General features: G+C 37.9%; 3 protein-coding genes across 10 annotated transcripts; all 3 read left to right on the forward strand.

Annotated features, from left to right (window-relative positions):
• Positions 1-87: 87 nt before the first annotated feature.
• LOC128260413 (transmembrane protein 120 homolog) lies at positions 88-9,539 on the forward strand. Of its 8 annotated transcripts, none has more exons than XM_052993390.1 (8): positions 88-394; positions 1,196-1,388; positions 2,249-2,367; positions 6,652-6,781; positions 7,097-7,236; positions 7,329-7,546; positions 8,030-8,409; positions 9,108-9,539. In XM_052993390.1, exons 2-8 carry the CDS (start codon positions 1,326-1,328, stop codon positions 9,219-9,221), a joined length of 1,164 nt encoding a protein of 387 aa, XP_052849350.1. In that variant the 5' UTR covers positions 88-394; positions 1,196-1,325; the 3' UTR covers positions 9,222-9,539. The 8 variants fall into 8 exon arrangements, with proteins under 8 accessions (XP_052849350.1, XP_052849349.1, XP_052849348.1 ...); XM_052993389.1 differs by lacking the exon at positions 88-394 and adding an exon at positions 703-811; XM_052993388.1 differs by lacking the exon at positions 88-394 and adding an exon at positions 738-876.
• A 5,891-nt stretch (positions 9,540-15,430) lies between these two features.
• LOC128260416 (C-type lectin 37Db-like) lies at positions 15,431-16,311 on the forward strand. Its single transcript, XM_052993404.1, has 2 exons — positions 15,431-16,204; positions 16,286-16,311. Exon 1 carries the CDS (start codon positions 15,474-15,476, stop codon positions 16,161-16,163), a length of 690 nt encoding a protein of 229 aa, XP_052849364.1. The 5' UTR covers positions 15,431-15,473; the 3' UTR covers positions 16,164-16,204; positions 16,286-16,311.
• Positions 16,312-17,006: 695 nt separating this feature from the next.
• LOC128260456 (uncharacterized) lies at positions 17,007-21,603 on the forward strand. The gene is made up of 4 exons (XM_052993472.1): positions 17,007-18,262; positions 18,319-18,536; positions 18,733-19,123; positions 20,908-21,603. The coding sequence occupies exons 1-4, from the start codon at positions 17,030-17,032 to the stop codon at positions 21,601-21,603; spliced, it is 2,538 nt and encodes an 845-aa protein (XP_052849432.1). The 5' UTR covers positions 17,007-17,029.
• Positions 21,604-21,717: the final 114 nt, after the last annotated feature.

The raw sequence follows: 21,717 nt of genomic DNA on the forward strand, positions 1-21,717 counted from the left end.
ATGTTTAATTTTTTTTGTTTCCCCAACCAAAGGATTTACTTCAACATACTTCACTTACAAATCAACTTCGACATACTTCACTTACAAATCAACTTCGACGTACTTCACTTACAAATCAACTCTATTTTTTTTTTAAATACAAATCAGATTTTATATACAAACTTTTGAAACGCGCGCGCATTGCGACCACACCACTATCGCCAAGTTCACCGCGGCGGGACAAACCCACCACGCACGCGTTCAATTTCACCACCCTCTCAGTTTTAACGTTCTTTGGTTCCCGACGACTTGCGACATTTTAAGCTGGTTCATTATTCGCGAGATAAATTCGAGTTATTAAATTGTTGTGTTCTAGTAAATAAATTTAAAATTAGTTTCATTGGTGTTAACGGAGGTAAGTACGTCTATGTGCGGTAAAAATGCTTTGAAAAGGAATTACAGAGTGCCGTTTTCATAAAAATAGGAAAAATCTTACTTCTTTCCTTCTTCTTCTTCCTTTCTGTTTTTAATGTAAGAATTTTTAAATTAAAATTGTTAAATTAAATATAAACAAAAATAGTTTGATCCAAAGTTAATTATCATTTTTTCTGCTTAATATATTTTAAAGTTCATTTAATTAATGAATCTGTTTGATTTTTGCGGAACTAGTTCGCGCTCTCTTCGGCTCGCTCTTCTCTTTCTCTTATCTCTCTCTTGGCGTGAGGTGGTTTTTTTTTTGTTGTTTTGCGCTTTTTGTGTTGTATTTTGTGTGTTTGGTGTCGCGGTCACACTAGTGCTAGAGACCAAAGTATTTATTGTTGACCGAAGTAAAGTAAAGTATTTAAAACAAAAGTGCAGCGGATATAGTTAATAACAAAACATTTGTCGACGGTGGCGGTGCGGCATTTTTTCGCGCTCTTTGCTAGAACGACGTCGAATTTATTTTTAAAATAACTAAAGCGAACAAATCTATGTTGTTGTTTTTTTGTTGTTTGTTAATTTTCCAATTGCAAAGTCAAATTTGTTGTTTTTAGTTTTTGGCATTTTCCAACGTGGCAACACGTGTGTGTGTGTGTGTGTGTGTGTTGGTGTGCGAGTGAGTGTATGTGCGTGATTGTGTGTTTGTTTATTGGGAAATCGCGCAAAACTATTTAATTGATTTTTCACCGGTTTAATTCCTAACCCCAAAACTCAACTTCTTCCTCTTCTTCGCCAGCTGTTGCATACAGCAACAACAATAACCACAAATAGCAAAACAAAAACAAACGCAAAACACACAGAAAGAAAAGCAGAGTGAAAAGGAAAAATCGGCGAGAAAAGCCGCAAAAAAAGAAGCAGCCATCAACATGAATATCGATTCGTTGAAAAACGAGTGGGAGGAGCTCAACAAGGAGTTTGTCGAATTGGAGGTAAGTACAAAACGAAAATCGATTAGTAATATTCCAAAAAAATATATATCTAAAAAATATCCGAAAAACAAGAAAGAGACACATGCACACACACACACGCACACCCACGCGCGTGTCTGTGTCGCTTTCACCTTGAAAAAAAACAGCTGCTTGTTTTCTTATTAATACCCTTGTCAAAAGGCAATGGAACTCACCACCAAACAAAATAAAACTTAACGAAACAAACAATATGTTGCAATGCTTTTTTATTAAGTTGTATTTTTATGACCACAGACTGGTTAAAAAAAGAAATTATATTATAATCATAATTATGATCAACTATTTGTAATTTTACTACAATTTTTAAAACAATTCTTGTTTAAAGTTTTTCAAAACATGATGATTTATTGAAAATGTCAAAAATATTTAGAAAATATATTATATAGTTTTAATCAAGAATTGTTCTCATATAAGTTTGATTTGACTCTATACTTTTATTCTTAGCTATTATTGATATTTGCTAAACACACCATATCGAAGTAATAAAATGTTATAAAGCTAATATCAGTAAAAGAATCGATCGATGAGCAAGGTCTCATTTCAAAGATTAATGAACCCGAAGTTGCTATATAACTGTGTGAGTAATGCCATCAGTTACAAACGTTATAATGATGAAAATTCTTAAAGATTAGGAAAACAATACCCGAAGTGTTAATGAAAATTATCGTAAACCTATCTTAGAATATGTAGATTTGCAAGGGTATTGTAGATTTCGGCTTACCGAAGCTTCACCCCATCGCCTTCCCTTTTTTTCGGATATTGCATGTATTGAGTGGTTTAACTAACTCTTTTTCAACCCTGTCTATTCCCGCCGATCGCAGAACTGCAACAGGCGGTACATTGAGCTACTGGACCAGCTGCACAGCCACCAACAAATGTGCTTCAACGAGATCAAGCATCAGCGGTACCGCATGAACCAGATAACGGCCCTTCTGCGACAGTGAGTACTGCAGGTCATCAACCCTGAAAGTTTTAGAACCCCTACGGATTAGGATTGGAATTGGGATTGGGAATTCCTTGACACAAGTCCTTAAGCATCTGCTAGGCTTACCCTTCCAAGGGTCGTTATTATTACACTATATCCATACACTATATTGATCAAGTATGATTGAGCCCAAACCAAGAACCTTTTTTGTTGCTTTATTATGAGGTAAAACTGTTAAGTTTACAATGCTATTTTCAAACAACATGCAAGATAAGATTACTACCAAAAAAATACCTTTTTAACATTATCGAAATTATCAAACCCAAAGTTTAAACTTATTTTAAACATTTAGGGGATGATAATTTGTATAAAATAAACTGGTGTCTGTACTTACAAATCATTTCTTTAAAAATATACATTTGGGATACCAAAATCAAAATTGTAATATAATAATTGGGATTATATGTTGAAATATAAGATCACTCCATTTGCTTAATTGATGTTCTTATTGTTTAAGTAACAACATAGCATTCAACCTTTTCCTTAAAAACCAGTGCGATCTTTGCACAGCGGCATTTCCAATCGAATCGCTTGGCACCTTGAAAATCGGGGCCATTTTCCCGCCCCTTCCGCGGGGATTTTCGGCTGGGCACTCTGTGCTCTGTATTTGCCCGATTGGAATTTGACTTCAATCAATTTGGAGCCGTCTAATCAGGCGAACACACGCATTTCAGCACTCGAGCACTCGAGCTACCCGATAAGTGGGGAGAACAGGAGAACACAGGTCTTGCGGCAATTAGTCAGGCGGTAATCAGTTCTTATCGGGGAACTGGCAACAGTTGGTCGAAACGCTTGGAAACGGTGTTTTTACAACTGTTTTTTTTTTTTTTTTTTTAGTTTTTTTACTTTAGCGTGTTCTTGGCCATGATAAAACTTTTGATAAACCAGAGCCCCTAGACTTTGGCCTCCGTCCACTTTTCAGGTGTATAAAAGACTCAGCTATTCGGTGTTTCGTTTGATGGTGGCCTCATAAAAATAACAGTTCGGCCAATACGCTCAAGAAAAAAGAAAAACACAGAAAAAGCAAAAGAAAATGAAAAAGGGGGAGTGGAGCTATTTTGCCGGACTGCAAATTAAACCGAAAACTGACCAGCTGACCAGCTGCCCTTGACCCTCCGCCGTAATCGCACAGACACACTCACCAGCGCAACACGCAATCCCAGCAAATACAATAACACAATTGTGCGGGCACAGTGGAGCAGATCAAGCGTTCCGCGTGCAGAAATTAAATGTTTGTACTTAAGGTGCTTAGATTGTACAGCGTATGCGGAAATAGTTCCATTTTAGACGGTGAAATCTATCTATATACTGAGTTGTACAAATTCCCAAAGGGAGAGGTCCAATTATATAGTGTATAGTTCGATCCTATCAAAAAACTAAATATAGCTTAATTAGTAATTAAACAAAGCACTTCCCTCTATCTGGGTTGTATTAAATCTTTACAATTATTTATATGTTTACTTTCATTTTTTTTTTTTTTTTGTATAATTATTGAAGTGAATTTTGTTTGTTGTTGTGTGTAAACCTACCTTTGTCGGCCTATAAATTTAAGATTTAGCTTTTTGAAATATTTTTAATACAGGCCAAGAGCCTAAATAACCCCGGGGTGAAATTGTCTTAACGCGAATTGCTTTTGCCGCGCATGCAAATCGCCGCCTCAACTTTGACCCACTGTGCGGCCAAGGCTTTTTGCTTTTTTATTTGTTTTGAGCGCGGTCCCGCAGTGAGCGAAGTAGAAATCGCTTGCATTGGCGCGCTTTTAAACGCTCGCGAATGTGGGGTATATATTATATGTATGTAGGTAAATACACAATCAGCAATGATGAAACATCAGATTCTTGACACTTTTATTAGTCGTCTTTCCGTTTGTTTGATTTTTATATAAGTTGGCTTATCGCTGGCGCTTCTATTTATATTTCTATTTCCTTATTTTGAATTTGGCGTCACGTTGCAAGCGTTTGATGAACCCAGCGACCTCGTGAACGCATTCATTCGGTCACATACATAAATTATGCAATTCGCGGAGTAAATATCTAAAATCGACTGAATACCAATTTGACCTGACAGGCCCTGCACTTAAGAAAATAGATTAAAGCTAAACTAAAGTGAGCAATGGTGACTTTTAATTTTCGTTTATGTTGATTCCTTTAATTCCTTTGATTTAAAGCCTGTTATACATATTAAGTGAAGATTTTAGTTAAGGAAAAATATTCTACAATTTGTTTAATTTAAACTTTTAAGGAAAATGATTTAAAACCTATTTTTTCCAAGTGTAGGCAAAGAAAACCTGTTACCTTCGCGCTGATTTTGTCGCTGGTTTCCTTCTTTTTCTCCGTGTTTTTTTTTTTGTCAAACCAAATGAATTTTAATTGGGACTCGCAAATTGGGTGCCGGAGTTGCGGAATTTGCTCCTGTTTGTGTTTGTCGAAGAAAGAGTCCGAATGCAAACAATGGCAAACCAAGTAAATGCATTTAGCATCATCATTTGCCAAGCTTCAGTGGCCACTCAAAAATATTGTTTATACACTAATGATCAAATAGAGTTGGGTAAGCTCGTTTTGTAACGATTTCGTTGGCCAGATATCTCAGTTAATTGGAATTGTAGAGCTTGGTGTGTGTGTGTGTACGTAAAGAAGCTTTTAATTTGTTTGCACTTTAAAGTGTTTTTTTTGTAGGTGTTTCTATGAATTTGTGATAGGGTTCCCAAGATACTTTTTAGTCACTTGGTTTTTTATGATTGAATTGTGACTTTTGGGTGTGTTTAAGCTTACGAATTCGCTGTACAAATTATCCATTATCATGAAAGAAATACAAAGTTAAACATTTTTGCACTCCCATAATTTTTGAGACCCTCCTCATATGGAAATTTTCTTTCATATTGTGCAAAACAATGAATTACTTGTGATTTGTTGTGTGGCTTTAAATATATTTTATAGGGCTTTGCAAGTTTTCCATTATCTTGTACGAAAGGATCCCAGAAAATAGTTGGAAATTTGTGTACTTCTCTAAGTTTTGGACCCTTTTCTATGGAAATTTTCCATTATCTTAGACGCAGTTATCTGGCAAAGATTGTCAAGTCATCATCACAGACGAAATTGTCGGGAAAGGGGTTGTGCTCCCATAAGCAAATGGAGCGGAAACTAGAATAATCGAACCACTTTGTACGGTGGTCACCTCCGTATCGTATCGCCATCGTTATCTGTTCATCGGGCACAACGGGGTATTAGGAGTGTTTAAAAATAAAACATGAACTATACAACCGGCTTGGCCTGATAAATGGCCAGCCGGCCCAGTGCCACAATAAATCTACCTTTGAAGCGCCATATAACATTGATGTACTGAAAGCGGAACCCGCGTTTATGGTATCCGTTAATTGACCACATAAACCCCGCCCACTTTGGCCATCAATTATGTGCATCTAAATTGAACTTTGACGCTGGAAATTGCTCTTCTAGGTGGGCGACCTCGTTCTGCTCTCCTCTGTTCTTTTTTTCTGGCCCGCAATAAACAAATAATTATAAGCGAATAAATTACAAAAATATGACAAAATCTAGCATGTGTGGTCAATCAATAAAACAATAAACATAAATTTGTACAAAATCCGAAATATAGTTATATGTTAATTTATGGGAAAATAACAAAAAAAAAATATTGGCCACTGACACGATAGTCTAATTGCGTTATATATAAAATATCTAATCGGATTCCGCGTAGAAATTGCTTCACAAAAATTTGAAATTTATAAACAAATCTTGTAAACCAACAATTTTAAAGCTATTATAATTTAATCTTTAGATTAAGGACCTGAAATATTTGATATATAACATTATTTCATATTTACAAACAAAAAAATTTGCCTTGAAATCAAAAGAGAATCGAATCTAATCTAGGTTAATGTTTAAGTAAATTAAAATTTCACTTAATTTATTTTTAATTCTGAGAAATAAAGAAAAACAGTAATTACGTATTGTTGTTTTTTCAAAACGTAATAAGCTAGTTTTGCTCTATCATCAAATGTTTTTGGAATAATAATGATGCTAATTACAGTAGCTAGTTACCTTTCTATTTGTATGACTTATCATAAATTCTTGGGAATCGACTGTTTGTAAAACTATTTGTTTAGATATGTTTTTTCATTTAATTAAAGGTATAAAACTAAATTGTAGCAAAAATATTATATATATTATTTGTTGCACTCAGTTAGTAAAATATAAACCCCTTTTCCATGTGTTATTTCAGGTTCAAAGGCCCCGTTCCGGCGGAGGACAAGGAGAAGGTCGATGACCTGCACAAGATGACCTTGAAGCGCAAGGCGCAACTGCACGAAATTGAGCAATCCTTGCCAGCGAAATCCGGTCGCTACTTGCAGGTGAGTTCTTCTACAAACAAATGGAAACTTTCCACCAAGTGCAAGCGGGGAATGAGTAAAGTAAAAAGTTCCCTTCTGCGCGACAATTTGTGCGTCTTGTTATGGACTCCGGGACTTGAGACTTGGTCTTGGACTTGGACTTGGTCTTTCACTTGGTCTTGGTCTTGGTCTTGGTCTTGGTCTTGGTTACAGTTTTTTACTTGGACTTGCTTGGACTCTCCACTCGAGTTGACTCAACGTAACTTAAGTTGACTTGACTTGAAGTTGACCCACTGAATTCCACTTGCAACCTCCGCTCTCCGCATCCAATTGCAGATAATCCTGGGCGATGTGAATGTCTCGATTCTCAACAGAAACGACAAAGTTCGCTATAAAGATGACTATGAAAAGTTTAAATTAATACTCAACGTAATTGGACTGATAATGGCCTTCTTCAATTTGATATTCAACTACAGGTAAGTGGTTGGACCGTCCATCCATCTGGCTGTTCATCTTTTCAGCCCGCCTTCGCTTTGTGAAATGTGTGTGTGGTGTGTGTTTTTTTTAGGGCCTTGGAGCTGGCCTTCATATTCCTGCTGGTCTGGTACTACTGCACACTGACCATCCGCGAGTCCATCCTGAAGGTGAATGGCTCGAGGATCAAGGGCTGGTGGCGGGCGCACCACTTCATCTCCACGGTGGCCGCCGGAGTGCTCCTGGTTTGGCCACAGGGCGAGCACTGGCAGATCTTCCGGATGCAGTTCATGTACTTCAACGTCTACATCAGTGAGTTATGCTGCTTAAATCTGTGAATTGCTATGTATTTTATTTCTAAAGAGGGTTCGTAGGTACTATAGTATTTCATACGATTGGAATTGAATTTCAATATGTATGCATGTCATCATGTATAATAGACTACAAATAACATTTCAGGTTTTTCCTATGTTTGTAATTATTTGAATATTAGCTTAGAAATTTTGGCTGTGCGCCTGTTCCTACAATTTTAAATTGATAAAATAAATATAAATTTTACTTAGGGCATAATATTTAATATTTTGGTTTAGTGTTTTGTTGAATTTTTCATGACGAATAATTCATTTTAATCACCGAGGAGGTTGCTTATCTGAGTAATAACAAAAAATGTACATATCTATATACATTTTATTAGAATTTCCCTAGAAATCTCTGATTATTGTTTCAATATAGACCCCAATTCAATTTATAAATTTAAGATAACGATTTGAGTTCCACCGTCACTTTCAATCGCAGGCATCGTGCAGTATCTGCAGTTTGGCTACCAGAAGGGCCTGCTCTACCGGCTGAAGGCGCTGGGCGAGCGGCACAACATGGACATCACCATCGAGGGCTTCCACTCGTGGATGTGGCGCGGGCTGAGCTTCCTGCTGCCGTTCCTGTTCATCGGGTACGGGTTCCAGGCGTACAACGCGTGGACGCTCTACCAGCTGGCCACCGGCTCGGCGGACGCGCCGTGGCACGTGTCGGTGATGTCCGGCCTGTTCCTGTTGCTGTTCGTGGGCAACATGGCCACCACGCTGTGGGTGGTGCCCGAGAAGATCCGCGAGCGGGCCAAGGAGCGGTACCGCCTGCAGAGCATGGGCAAGTCGATGAAGCTGCGCCAGGAGATGAAGGTGAGACAGTGGCTGGGCCACCTAACGAATCACTTGAAAAAGCTCTTCTAGCCAAATGGATTGCCTGCCGGAAGCGCCACTTAAAAGGCATTTATAGATATATATATATATTTCGTTTCGCAAGCAAAAAGGTTCAAAAAGTCAAGTCAATTTCCCACGAAGAACTAGTAATTGAGGCTGTGTAAAATAAACAAAGACTGAAGTGCGTTGAATATTGACTAAAGACACAATTACAAGGCGTTTCTTTTTAACACAGCATGTGTTTGATAACCAGTAATTCAGATGCTGCAAGCAAAGGCGGAATCTCTCTGAAAATGTTAAATTAGTATATTTTTTTTTAAGGAAATACAATACAATGTGTTGTATAATTGCAAAGGTTTGCCCAGTTTGTAGCCGATATTAAATTGCAGTTTAAATTATTTTATGTAATATATACATATATATTGTAGCTGCTCTTTTGACTTTTGTTGCACATTTTGTTGCCAAATGAATGGCAATTTGTTTGCCATAAACAAAGGCATTCGCTACAAGTGTTTTGTTCGTATTGCAACGCCAACAAAATATTTAAATAATTAAATGTATAAGGCTGCGATAAGGTGACGTCACATTAACCCCTTGCTGCCCAGGTGACCTCTGTGTGCTTAACCCCTATTTATGTTTTCTCTGCTCTTTGCTTTTTTTTCCGCTTTTTGTTACAGAATAGCGCCAGTGATTTGGACCTATCGAGTGGATCGAAACTTTCGCCAACTGGGGTTACGACTACTTCCATTGCGACTGCGACGCAAACACCCGCCGACAAGAAGGAAATTTAAGCAAATCAATGGTTCTGTTTAGCCAGGCATTTCAATTACACAAATAATTACTGTTTTTATGATTTTTTTTTTCCTATTTATTAACTTTTTCCCTTGGTTTTGTTCTTCTCCAAACCCCAACCCACCCCCTCCCACAACGACTTTGAACTATGCTCTTTTTCCATTTCACACACATAATGTAAAACCGATGTACATTTGAAGCAAACACTATATAAGCAGAAAAAAAAAACAATTTATAGTCATAATACACATATTTTTTTTCGCCTAATTGTAAGTATGAAAAATGAGAAGATGAAATATTAAATGGAATTGAAGTGACCCGTTTTTGTTTACTTTTTATGTTTAGACTAAGATTGAAATGGAAGCTAAAAAAGACAAATAAAATAAACTTGTGGTAAAAAAAAATATGACTTTTGCTTGTTTTAATGTCAAGTGGGCATATTAAAATAATGGGGAATTTCTATGTACATTTTTTATTACCTTAATAAACTAATGCCACAATATTCAATTATGATTTCTACGAAAAAAAAATTTTTTTTCGACGAAAAAACTCAGTTTAGAGGGAATTACGATTTAGTTTAGCAAATTAATCATCGAAACTAAAATAAGTGCTTTCTGTGCAATTAATGTAGTAACATGCTTGATGTTTTTTTTATGTATTTATATAAAAAACTCATTTGCAAAAGTTGAAGATTATGATTCTAATTTAAAACAATTTGTTTTTTCATTGAAAAAACTTTAAATAATTTTTATTAAAAAATTATATATAAAAATTGTGTAAATAATATAAGAAATATTTTTTTTTTGGTTTAACTTTATTCTACCATAATTTAAGTGTACATAGAGTTGCTCGTCTTATTTTAGGAAATCAATTTAAGCGTAATTAAAATCGGGAAACACTTTTTGTATGGATAACATGGCTGGTTAGCATATTTAATCCGAAAGGATTTGTTTTATAAATACTCCAAATTTTCAAATTAAATAAGTTTAGAATTTAAGCGGTTTCGCAGGAGTGCAATGGATTCCATAAAGCGGCGGGCGATGTGGTGACAAGGCTTAGGTGATGTCGCCTTGTTTTACTGGCGGCCATTAATGCGGCTCCCTGTTTCCCCCCTCCCCTCCTCCCCCTGCTTCACCACCCTCTGGCTCAACCCGGAAAGGGGAATCCCCCTGGCTTTTCCGAATCCCCCCTCACATTTTGTGCAGCAAAGGTTCGCCTCCTGCAATGCGGCAAAAAGCGGAGCGGTTTTTGCAGCTCCATTTTGCCATCGCCCGGCTCGACCGCAAAACCACAAGCCCAGTGTCCCTGTATTATTGCGTTCCTACACAGAGAGAAATTACTTAGCCTTAGCCTGAATAAATGATGCAATTTGGTTATGAAGCATATTGTATATGCTTGTATATGAATAAGACTTCAAAAAAAAAAAAAAAAATTGGAGGTATACAAAATAAATATTCAAGTATTTGATATTTTTAAATAATTGATTTAGGGTTTATAAACTCAACAACACCAAAAAGGAATATAAATAAACAACAAAACAACAAAGGAAACGCGAGATTTTAAGACCAAATATTTATATATTAAATGGCAAAAGTAGGTGATATTTTCGGGCAGTGTTCGTGGGTCCGGGCAGTTGGTCCCGGATCCAGGATCCCGGGATCCTGGCCATTTTGCTTGTCTGCGCTCTGCCGCAGCCTAATTTGGCGAGAGTTCATTAATTGCGTAAACGGCGCGCGCTTTTAATTATGTCGAACGTTGAGCGGTGGGTTGGTAGGTTGGCTCGTATTTTGTGCATTTGTGGCACTGTTTGCATTGTTGTTGCCTATCCCAGTGTTTCACCAGCCCAACAGCCCAACAGCCCAACAGCCCACCAACCCATCACCCACAATCGAAAGACCACCCACAACCCACTGTTTTTCTGCGGCAAATGGCAACAACGGAATTTACGACTTTTGGTCAACGCAGCCGCAGCGACCATCAAAAAGGAGGCGGCCACAAGGGTTAAAGAAGGGGTGTGGCCGGTGGTTGGCTCGAGGGCTAAGGGGTTAAGGGTCTTAGGGAAACCCCCTGTACGATTATCATTTATTGCAACCGCATACGCTCGCAGCGGAAAATGCCGGTTTGATTGGGCCATTGTAAAGGCGGGTAATTCGTTAATTTGATAAGCATACGCCATGTTGCACCGCCACCGATTGAAAATCACGCACGTTGAACCAAATCGACAAAAAAAAAAAAAAACCAAAAGTGGCAAATGAGGAGGCAAACTATGAGCATCGGTCGGTAGCAGAAAATTGATAATGCCAATATAGCTGCACCCGTGGGTTGATTCACTGGTTTCCAGGAAAAAAAAAAATGCCCTCTAGGTGATCAATAAAATGCAATTTAATCGACTTTTATTTAATCATAAATATTGTGAGGCAGTAACTAGATTTAATGAATTAACCATTATTGCATAATATGTTATCAAGCCTTATAAAATTTTGTAAATATATATGATTCATTCTATTGATTGTTGTATGCATACCAAAAATGAAATAACAAAAATAGAACGTGCTTTGAATTTGTTTAATTTCCTTATAGTGCTCCTTGTAGTTTTGTTTTATAAAATATATTTTAAATAAATAAAAAATAAATATAAAATTAAAGCTTAAAAAAATAATCAAGAAAGTTCCTTTCTTGTTTATAAAAGATTTGATTTTGAGCTTATTTGTATATTAAATGTAAACAAACTTTATTATTGTGTCTTATTACCCATTCAAAAAGTTTTTTTTGTTATTTAAAACTTAAAGGAAAATTGTTGAATTTTGTGTTGCTAATTAAATTTCAGATGAGCTTATAGAGGCCCTGCCTCTAGGCTACTTTTTTTAAACAATTTAATTAGAGAATTTTGAAAAAGTCCTGGCTCCGAAACTGAGTTTTCCGCAGAACTGCGGTCCTCTGGAAGCCATGACTACGAGTCGGCCCGAATTGGCCAAAAGCGATTCGCAATGGCCCAAACCACAGGTCGCGTGGGCGATGACAGTCCGCTCGGCTTTCGGCCAATAATTCTGATTTAATTTATGCGCGAAAAATCGCACTTAATCAGCTTTTGATTTGCGCATCATACGGCGCAAAAAATGCGAAACGAGGTCATGCGAAAAAGGCATTTTATAATTTTTAAAATTACGCTTAACAATTTCATTCACATTTGAAATAAAACAAAAGCATTTTTTATTAAGTTGTTGCTAACGTTTAATTAGAATTGCAACCACTAAGTTAGTGCCTATATTTTGCATCTCGTTGACTATTTTTATATCCTTAAAGTTATGGTGTATAATTAAATTTATTTAAATTGTAGGTTGCTAACTTGAAGTAATTATCGGGTTGCCAGTTGCAAACGCAAGTGGCTATATACACTCACTATTGTGAGTCACTGAAATTTGATTTCAACAATTAAACTAATTTAGCTCATGAAAATTAGTCATCAGGTTTATGATCCATAAATATAACGTATTCGGATTTTTCCTAACCTTTTGGCGTGGCAACACAATTAATTTTGGGTTGCTTTTAACTATTACTCAACGTTTTTTTTTTAAATCAAAAAAAACACAGAGCCCCTCTTATCAGCAATATTTTAGTCTTCATTGTTTCTTCAATAAATGTAGCATATTAGTTGATTTAGAACGTTCTCCTCGATTGGTACTTAGCTTCCAATATGCTGAAACTGGGATCTCTTTTCTTCTGCTGTTTCCTTCTGCTGGGCCGATCTTCATGTCAACCGAACGATCCTCCCAATAAGAGTGGCCAATTTTGCCTCACAACTCTCCATCCTGTGATCGATTTAATATCCGAAACCAATTCCAAACTCCTGTCACTGCAGTCAAAATTGGATGTCCAGGGGACGTATTTAACGAAAGAGGATTTCGAGACGAGGTTAAATGTGACAGAAGAACATATTGCGGCTACAAGCACCCACGCTCAGCTCACAGAGCTCCAGGAATCTTTAAATAAGACACAAGATGACATCCAAATGAGACTGATTCGGGCGGAAAAAACAAATGCAGAGCTTTCAGGATATGGTACTCGCAGTCCTCTCCAGGTTCGAGTCAAAGTTTATACCGGCGATTTTCGAGGAAAATCGGTGACAGGTACTTTTACATCGAAAAAAGCTTAACAGCCACATGGACTACCGCTGCAGCCAGCTGTCGTAATATGGGTGGATTCCTGGCGTCGTTCGGAAGCGAACAAGAATTCAATGCCCTCAGGAAACACCTGTCAGATAGGAAAACCTACTGGCTGGGCATCAACGATCGGAAAAATGAGCAAGAATTCATATCTGCAGCATCCGGAAAACCGCCCAAATTTGTTAAGTGGCATCCTACAGAGCCCAACAATCATAACAACGAGGACTGTGTGTCCCTTTATAGTGGCAAAATGTTTGATAGCTCCTGTAGCGCATTATATTACTGGATTTGCCAGGCCGACACCGAAGTATAGATAATGTCAAACGCTACCAATCAAAATTGTATATGCTTAACTTATTTTCTGTGTATTTAAAATATTAAAAAACTAATCAAATTGCATCCTTTTTTGTCCATACTCACTCCTTAATGCTGCTAAATAATTATGAGCTATTTTGCCTTTGATATAATGCGCTGGTTTCGCTGGAAAAAAGTATTCCCTCATAATTTTTGGGAGTGGGACCAAAATTGGTTAATCACATCATTTTAGCACGAAGCTTAAATCGAACATTCGTAAATACATTTTGTATGGCGTGGAGATGGGGAAATTTAAGCATTCGATATTTTAAGAAGTCTTTAATGTAAAAGTGTGGGTAAAATACTGTTTTCTAGACTTTAATTGAACTCAAAGTAAATATATCTCTAAGAATACGGCACGGTGCTCTTTTTATACCCTTGCAGAGGGTATTATAATTTCAGTCAGAAGTTTGCAACGCAGTGAAGGAGACGTTTCCGACCCTATAAAGTATATATATTCTTGATCAGCATCACTAGGAGAGTCGATCTAGCCATGTCCGTCTGTCCGTCTGTCCGTCTGTCCGTCTGTCCGTCCGTTTGTATGCAAACTAGTCTCTCAGTTTTAAAGCTATCTGCATGAAACTTTCCCAAAAGTTGTCTTTCTATTGCAGGTAGTATATAAGTCGGAACGAGCCGGATCGGACGACTATAGCATATAGCTCCCATAGGAACAATCGGAAAAATAAATGAAAAAAAATTATAACTTTGCTGTTTTTTAATTTTTTGTTTAGTTCTTCGACATATAGTAATGGTAAAATATTTCCGATTTACGGTTTAAATTTCATCAAAATCGGACGACTATAGCATATAGCTCCCATAGGAACAATCGGAAAAATAAATGAAAAAAAATTATAACTTTGCTGTTTTTTAATTTTTTGTTTAGTTCTTCGAGATATAGTAATGGTTTAATATTTCAGAATTACGGTTTCAATTTCATCAAAATCGGACGACTATAGCATATAGCTCCCATAGGAACAATCGGAAAAATAAATGAAAAAAATTATAACTTTTCTGTTTTTTAATTTTTTGTTTAGTTCTTCGACATATAGCAATGTTTAATTATTTCAGAATTATGGTATAAATTTTATCAAAATCGGACGTCTATAGCATATAGCTCCCATAGAAATAATAAAAATATATAAAATAACTATCTAATAATTGAGCTGCAAATAATCATAGTTTCAATGTTTTTTTTTAGCACATACTCAAGTAAATCATAATTTAAATGTTTTCAAAAGTATTTAATTAATGCAATAGCTGCAAGGGTATATGAACTTCGGCTTGCCGAAGTTTGCTTTCCTTCTTGTTGGTTTTAAGATTGTAAGTGTACTCATGTTTTTCACAACTTTTTCCGCTGAATTATAATATTTTCGGATATAGTATGGCAATAGACTTGTTTTTAAGATGCAAAATATAAACAACGTTTTTGTACATCATACATTATAATATTCATCCTCCGCTAAACTTGGCATTTCCGGTTGTAAATTGTTAGCTAAATGGACGCGTACAAAACGTGTGAGTAAAGGCAAAAAAAAGACTATGTACAAATTAAATTCCAAGTAAATCAGCATTTCATATTAATTATTATTTTAATACCGTAATACCATGAAAACAAAACAAAAATAAAGATTTGACACGTATAAGGCGGCTTATCAGCAATATTTAAGCCTGCATCCAGTAGCTACATTTTAGTTAATTTCTTGAATTCCGCTCGAGTAGTTTGAATAACTCAAAATGCTGCAGCTTTCATCGCTTTTGTGCGGTCTGCTAATAGTCCTAATAGTCCTTGCCCTGCAAGGATCTCTTGTAGACTCCCAGGATAGGAGCGCACCCTACCCGTCCTTGGACAATTACCATACGATCCTCGCCAGGCTGGAGGCAATTGAAGCAGGGCAAGCCGCCATGAAAAGGTCCTTGAACAATGTGGATGCACGGATGCTGGTCAAATTGGAGGCGATAGAGAACACTCTGGCCAGAATAGTGAGACAACAAGCAGCTATTCAAGCAACGCCTCTCAGCAACCACTCCAAAATCGATTCGAGGGCCGTGCCACCAAACTTCGAGGGAATCGCCGGCAGGTATTTTTACATCGAAAGAAGTTTAGTGACCACCTGGGCATCGGCTGTAGCCACCTGTCGTGACATGGGTGGATCTCTGGCGACGTTCAGGAACGAAACGGAACTGAATGAAGTCAGGAAACATCTGCCCAATGGAAGCTCCTACTGGCTTGGCCTCAACGATCGGAAAAAAGAGGGAGAGTTCGTTTCGGCAGCGTCCGGAAAGCCGGCCAAATACTTCAAGTGGTTTCAAAATGAGCCCAGCAACACTGGAAACTATCAGCACTGCGTTTCTTTTTACAACGGAGAAATGTACGACATTGCTTGTGACGAGTACTTGTACTTTATTTGCCAAGACACCGAATAATAGATCAACTCAACCGCTGATAATCACAATTTAATATATATGTATGTAAATTATTATTGTGGTGTTTAAAATATTAAAATATTATTCAAGAAAGTTCTTGTTTTTCTTATTAACCCCAATAGGGTGAACCCTAATGGACCAACTACATAATGTTAGCACGCACTTTAAATCGAAGACTAGAAAATAAATAATATATGCGGTTGAGCTGGGGAAACTTATTCATTGAATAAGTGTAAGTAGCTGGAGGAAAAAGCAGGCTTTTAAATTGAACCTAATTAAATAAATATAATTTCTACTGCTTTTTAATAAATTTGAAATTAAAGTGCAGAAATGAAGGACCTTCAGTAAGTCCATATTAAGTTCCTTTCCCATATCGATACCAAATTCATCGCAAATCGTTTCGAGAAATTGGACACCAGGCACTTTTTGCTTTTCAAATATACGAAATATTATCATCGGCTGCCAATATACAACAAAAACATGTTTTTTTCGACTTTTTCCGCTGAATTAAAATTTTTATAGATTTCGGCATGGCAATAACATTGTTTTTTCGGTGCCAAATACAAGCAACGCATTTGAACATTATAATATTTATTTAATGCATGAACATAAATAGTGTTGTTGCCTACACCGAACATCAATACATTGTTAAATGAATTTTACTGCATTATTATATTGTTATATGTATATAAAAGAGTAATTGCCTTTCCTAGAATCGAACATAATTCACATTAGATGACAGCTTTCTATTAGGCCACGTACTTTATTAACTAATCAGCAGCATTTAAGTCTTCATTCTTCGTTTCATAAACTGTCAGAATCAGTGCACATAGAACGCTCTTCTCGATTGGTTATTAGCTGTCAACATGCTGAGGCTGTCGTCTATTCACTTACTTTGCTTCTTCATCCTCCCGGACCGCCAAGGATCTTTGGCGGCTATCGAGGACAATGTCCAAACGGTTTGTCTACTGAGCGATCCTGCCAATCAGTGTGCCCCACACTGCCAGGGTACTTTCGTTCTGATGATCGACTCCATTCAAGCAACCAGTGCCAAAATGGATGGGATCCAACAGTCTCTGGACACCAAACTCCACTCCCAATTGGTCACTGCGAAAGAGGACTTCGAGCGGAGGTTAAATATGACGAAGGAGCATCTTATGGCTGCCAATTCCGAGGCGAGAAAAAATGTTCAAGCCCTGCAGACCCAAATGGAGTACCAGTACCAGGAGATCGAGAATTCTTTAAGGAAGACCAGCACTCAGGAAGATCTCGGGGCGGCAGTGAATCGCACGGAAGACCAACTGCTGGCGGTGGGTGTCGACATGAAGAGGCAACTGCTGGATTTCAGGAGCAGAGTGGAGGAGCAGCACACTGAGCTCCACGAAACGGCGAGCAGGATCGTCACAAAGGGCGACTTTGAGGCGGAAATGCAGACGGTGCAGATGAGGATGTATGCCCAAATTCAGGAACTTCAGTCGAAACTAGTGGGTCAGCATAGGGAAATCCAGGATTCCCTAAGGCAGACCAACACCCACGAGCAATTCGAGGCGAGACTCAACCAGACGGATGCCAAGCTGCAGTTGCTCCAATCGAAAATGGAGGACCACCAGGTGGCTATACAGAACTGTTTGCAGGAGCTGTTGGCCAAAGTGGAGGGCCAGCAGGCGTCCATCAAGGACAGCCTGCTGGAAACGCTCCAGACCAAAACCAATGTGCAAATTATACCGCCCAAGTTTGAGCAAATCGGCAGCAGGTTCTTTTACATTGAACAGAAAGTGCAACAGAATTGGTTTGCCGCCTCGGCCACCTGTCGCCATATGGGTGGCCACTTGGCCGCCCTGCGAAACCAGGGCGAACTGAATGCCCTCAAGGCGAAGCTGCCGCTCCAGGGTGTCCAATGGCTGGGCATCAACGATCGCGAGGAGGAGAACAAGTTCGTATCGGAGGCCTCCGGAAACTCAGCCACGTTTCTGAAATGGGCTAAGGGGGAACCCAACAACCTCAACAAAAACGAGAACTGCGTGGCCCTGCTAAACGGCTTAATGAATGACGACAATTGCCTGCTGCCACACCACTTTATTTGCCAAGCAGGCAGCGAAGTCTAGATTAAAATACAATTAAAACCATTATTTATGTACTTAATATATGAGAATAGGTTCTCCTCGATTGGTACTTAGCTTCCAATATGCTGAAACTGGGATCTCTTTTCTTCTGCTGTTTCCTTCTGCTGGGCCGATCTTCATGTCAACCGAACGATCCTCCCAATAAGAGTGGCCAATTTTGCCTCACAACTCTCCATCCTGTGATCGATTTAATATCCGAAACCAATTCCAAACTCCTGTCACTGCAGTCAAAATTGGATGTCCAGGGGACGTATTTAACGAAAGAGGATTTCGAGACGAGGTTAAATGTGACAGAAGAACATATTGCTGCTACAAGCACCCACGCTCAGCTCACAGAGCTCCAGGAATCTTTAAATAAGACACAAGATGACATCCAAATGAGACTGATTCGGGCGGAAAAAACAAATGCAGAGCTTTCAGGATATGGTACTCGCAGTCCTCTCCAGGTTCGAGTCAAAGTTTATACCGGCGATTTTCGAGAAAATCGGTGACAGGTACTTTTACATCGAAAAAAGCTTAACAGCCACATGGACTACCGCTGCAGCCAGCTGTCGTAATATGGGTGGATTCCTGGCGTCGTTCGGAAGCGAACAAGAATTCAATGCCCTCAGGAAACACCTGTCAGATAGGAAAACCTACTGGCTGGGCATCAACGATCGGAAAAATGAGCAAGAATTCATATCTGCAGCATCCGGAAAACCGCCCAAATTTGTTAAGTGGCATCCTACAGAGCCCAACAATCATAACAACGAGGACTGTGTGTCCCTTTATAGTGGCAAAATGTTTGATAGCTCCTGTAGCGCATTATATTACTGGATTTGCCAGGCCGACACCGAGGTATAGATAATGTCAAACGCTACCAATCAAAATTGTATATGCTTAACTTATTTTCTGTGTATTTAAAATATTAAAAAACTAATCAAATTGCATCCTTTTTTGTCCATACTCACTCCTTAATGCTGCTAAATAATTATGAGCTATTTTGCCTTTGATATAATGCGCTGGTTTCGCTGGAAAAAAGTATTCCCTCATAATTTTTGGGAGTGGGACCAAAATTGGTTAATCACATCATTTTAGCACGAAGCTTAAATCGAACATTCGTAAATACATTTTGTATGGCGTGGAGATGGGGAAATTTAAGCATTCGATATTTTAAGAAGTCTTTAATGTAAAAGTGTGGGTAAAATACTGTTTTCTAGACTTTAATTGAACTCAAAGTAAATATATCTCTAAGAATACGGCACGGTGCTCTTTTTATACCCTTGCAGAGGGTATTATAATTTCAGTCAGAAGTTTGCAACGCAGTGAAGGAGACGTTTCCGACCCTATAAAGTATATATATTCTTGATCAGCATCACTAGGAGAGTCGATCTAGCCATGTCCGTCTGTCCGTCTGTCCGTCTGTCCGTCTGTCCGTCTGTCCGTCCGTTTATATGCAAACTAGTCTCTCAGTTTTAAAGCTATCTGCATGAAACTTTCCCAAAAGTTGTCTTTCTATTGCAGGTAGTATATAAGTCGGAACGAGCCGGATCGGACGACTATAGCATATAGCTCCCATAGGAACAATCGGAAAAATAAATGAAAAAAAATTATAACTTTGCTGTTTTTTAATTTTTTGTTTAGTTCTTCGACATATAGTAATGGTAAAATATTTCCGATTTACGGTTTAAATTTCATCAAAATCGGACGACTATAGCATATAGCTCCCATAGGAACAATCGGAAAAATAAATGAAAAAAAATTATAACTTTGCTGTTTTTTAATTTTTTGTTTAGTTCTTCGAGATATAGTAATGGTTTAATATTTCAGAATTACGGTTTCAATTTCATCAAAATCGGACGACTATAGCATATAGCTCCCATAGGAACAATCGGAAAAATAAATGAAAAAAATTATAACTTTTCTGTTTTTTAATTTTTTGTTTAGTTCTTCGACATATAGCAATGTTTAATTATTTCAGAATTATGGTATAAATTTTATCAAAATCGGACGTCTATAGCATATAGCTCCCATAGAAATAATAAAAATATATAAAATAACTATCTAATAATTGAGCTGCAAATAATCATAGTTTCAATGTTTTTTTTTAGCACATACTCAAGTAAATCATAATTTAAATGTTTTCAAAAGTATTTAATTAATGCAATAGCTGCAAGGGTATATGAACTTCGGCTTGCCGAAGTTTGCTTTCCTTCTTGTTGGTTTTAAGATTGTAAGTGTACTCATGTTTTTCACAACTTTTTCCGCTGAATTATAATATTTTCGGATATAGTATGGCAATAGACTTGTTTTTAAGATGCAAAATATAAACAACGTTTTTGTACATCATACATTATAATATTCATCCTCCGCTAAACTTGGCATTTCCGGTTGTAAATTGTTAGCTAAATGGACGCGTACAAAACGTGTGAGTAAAGGCAAAAAAAAAGACTATGTACAAATTAAATTCCAAGTAAATCAGCATTTCATATTAATTATTATTTTAATACCGTAATACCATGAAAACAAAACAAAAATAAAGATTTGACACGTATAAGGCGGCTTATCAGCAATATTTAAGCCTGCATCCAGTAGCTACATTTTAGTTAATTTCTTGAATTCCGCTCGAGTAGTTTGAATAACTCAAAATGCTGCAGCTTTCATCGCTTTTGTGCGGTCTGCTAATAGTCCTAATAGTCCTTGCCCTGCAAGGATCTCTTGTAGACTCCCAGGATAGGAGCGCACCCTACCCGTCCTTGGACAATTACCATACGATCCTCGCCAGGCTGGAGGCAATTGAAGCAGGGCAAGCCGCCATGAAAAGGTCCTTGAACAATGTGGATGCACGGATGCTGGTCAAATTGGAGGCGATAGAGAACACTCTGGCCAGAATAGTGAGACAACAAGCAGCTATTCAAGCAACGCCTCTCAGCAACCACTCCAAAATCGATTCGAGGGCCGTGCCACCAAACTTCGAGGGAATCGCCGGCAGGTATTTTTACATCGAAAGAAGTTTAGTGACCACCTGGGCATCGGCTGTAGCCACCTGTCGTGACATGGGTGGATCTCTGGCGACGTTCAGGAACGAAACGGAACTGAATGAAGTCAGGAAACATCTGCCCAATGGAAGCTCCTACTGGCTTGGCCTCAACGATCGGAAAAAAGAGGGAGAGTTCGTTTCGGCAGCGTCCGGAAAGCCGGCCAAATACTTCAAGTGGTTTCAAAATGAGCCCAGCAACACTGGAAACTATCAGCACTGCGTTTCTTTTTACAACGGAGAAATGTACGACATTGCTTGTGACGAGTACTTGTACTTTATTTGCCAAGACACCGAATAATAGATCAACTCAACCGCTGATAATCACAATTTAATATATATGTATGTAAATTATTATTGTGGTGTTTAAAATATTAAAATATTATTCAAGAAAGTTCTTGTTTTTCTTATTAAC

This window comes from Drosophila gunungcola (genome assembly GCF_025200985.1).
Source record: "Drosophila gunungcola strain Sukarami chromosome X unlocalized genomic scaffold, Dgunungcola_SK_2 000023F, whole genome shotgun sequence".
Classification (NCBI taxonomy): domain Eukaryota; kingdom Metazoa; phylum Arthropoda; class Insecta; order Diptera; family Drosophilidae; genus Drosophila; species Drosophila gunungcola.

Coding starts and splice junctions, on each gene's coding strand:
- LOC128260413 (XM_052993390.1), top strand. CDS start 1,326: ATGAATATCGATTCGTTGAAAAACGAGTGGGAGGAGCTCAACAAGGAG. Junction 1,389..2,248: donor AGGAGTTTGTCGAATTGGAG/GTAAGTACAAAA, acceptor CGCCGATCGCAG/AACTGCAACAGGCGGTACAT. Junction 6,782..7,096: donor AATCCGGTCGCTACTTGCAG/GTGAGTTCTTCT, acceptor ATCCAATTGCAG/ATAATCCTGGGCGATGTGAA.
- LOC128260456 (XM_052993472.1), top strand. CDS start 17,030: ATGCTGAGGCTGTCGTCTATTCACTTACTTTGCTTCTTCATCCTCCCG. Junction 18,537..18,732: donor AAATTGGATGTCCAGGGGAC/GTATTTAACGAA, acceptor AGTCCTCTCCAG/GTTCGAGTCAAAGTTTATAC. Junction 19,124..20,907: donor TTTGCCAGGCCGACACCGAG/GTATAGATAATG, acceptor TAGTTTGAATAA/CTCAAAATGCTGCAGCTTTC.
- LOC128260416 (XM_052993404.1), top strand. CDS start 15,474: ATGCTGCAGCTTTCATCGCTTTTGTGCGGTCTGCTAATAGTCCTAATA.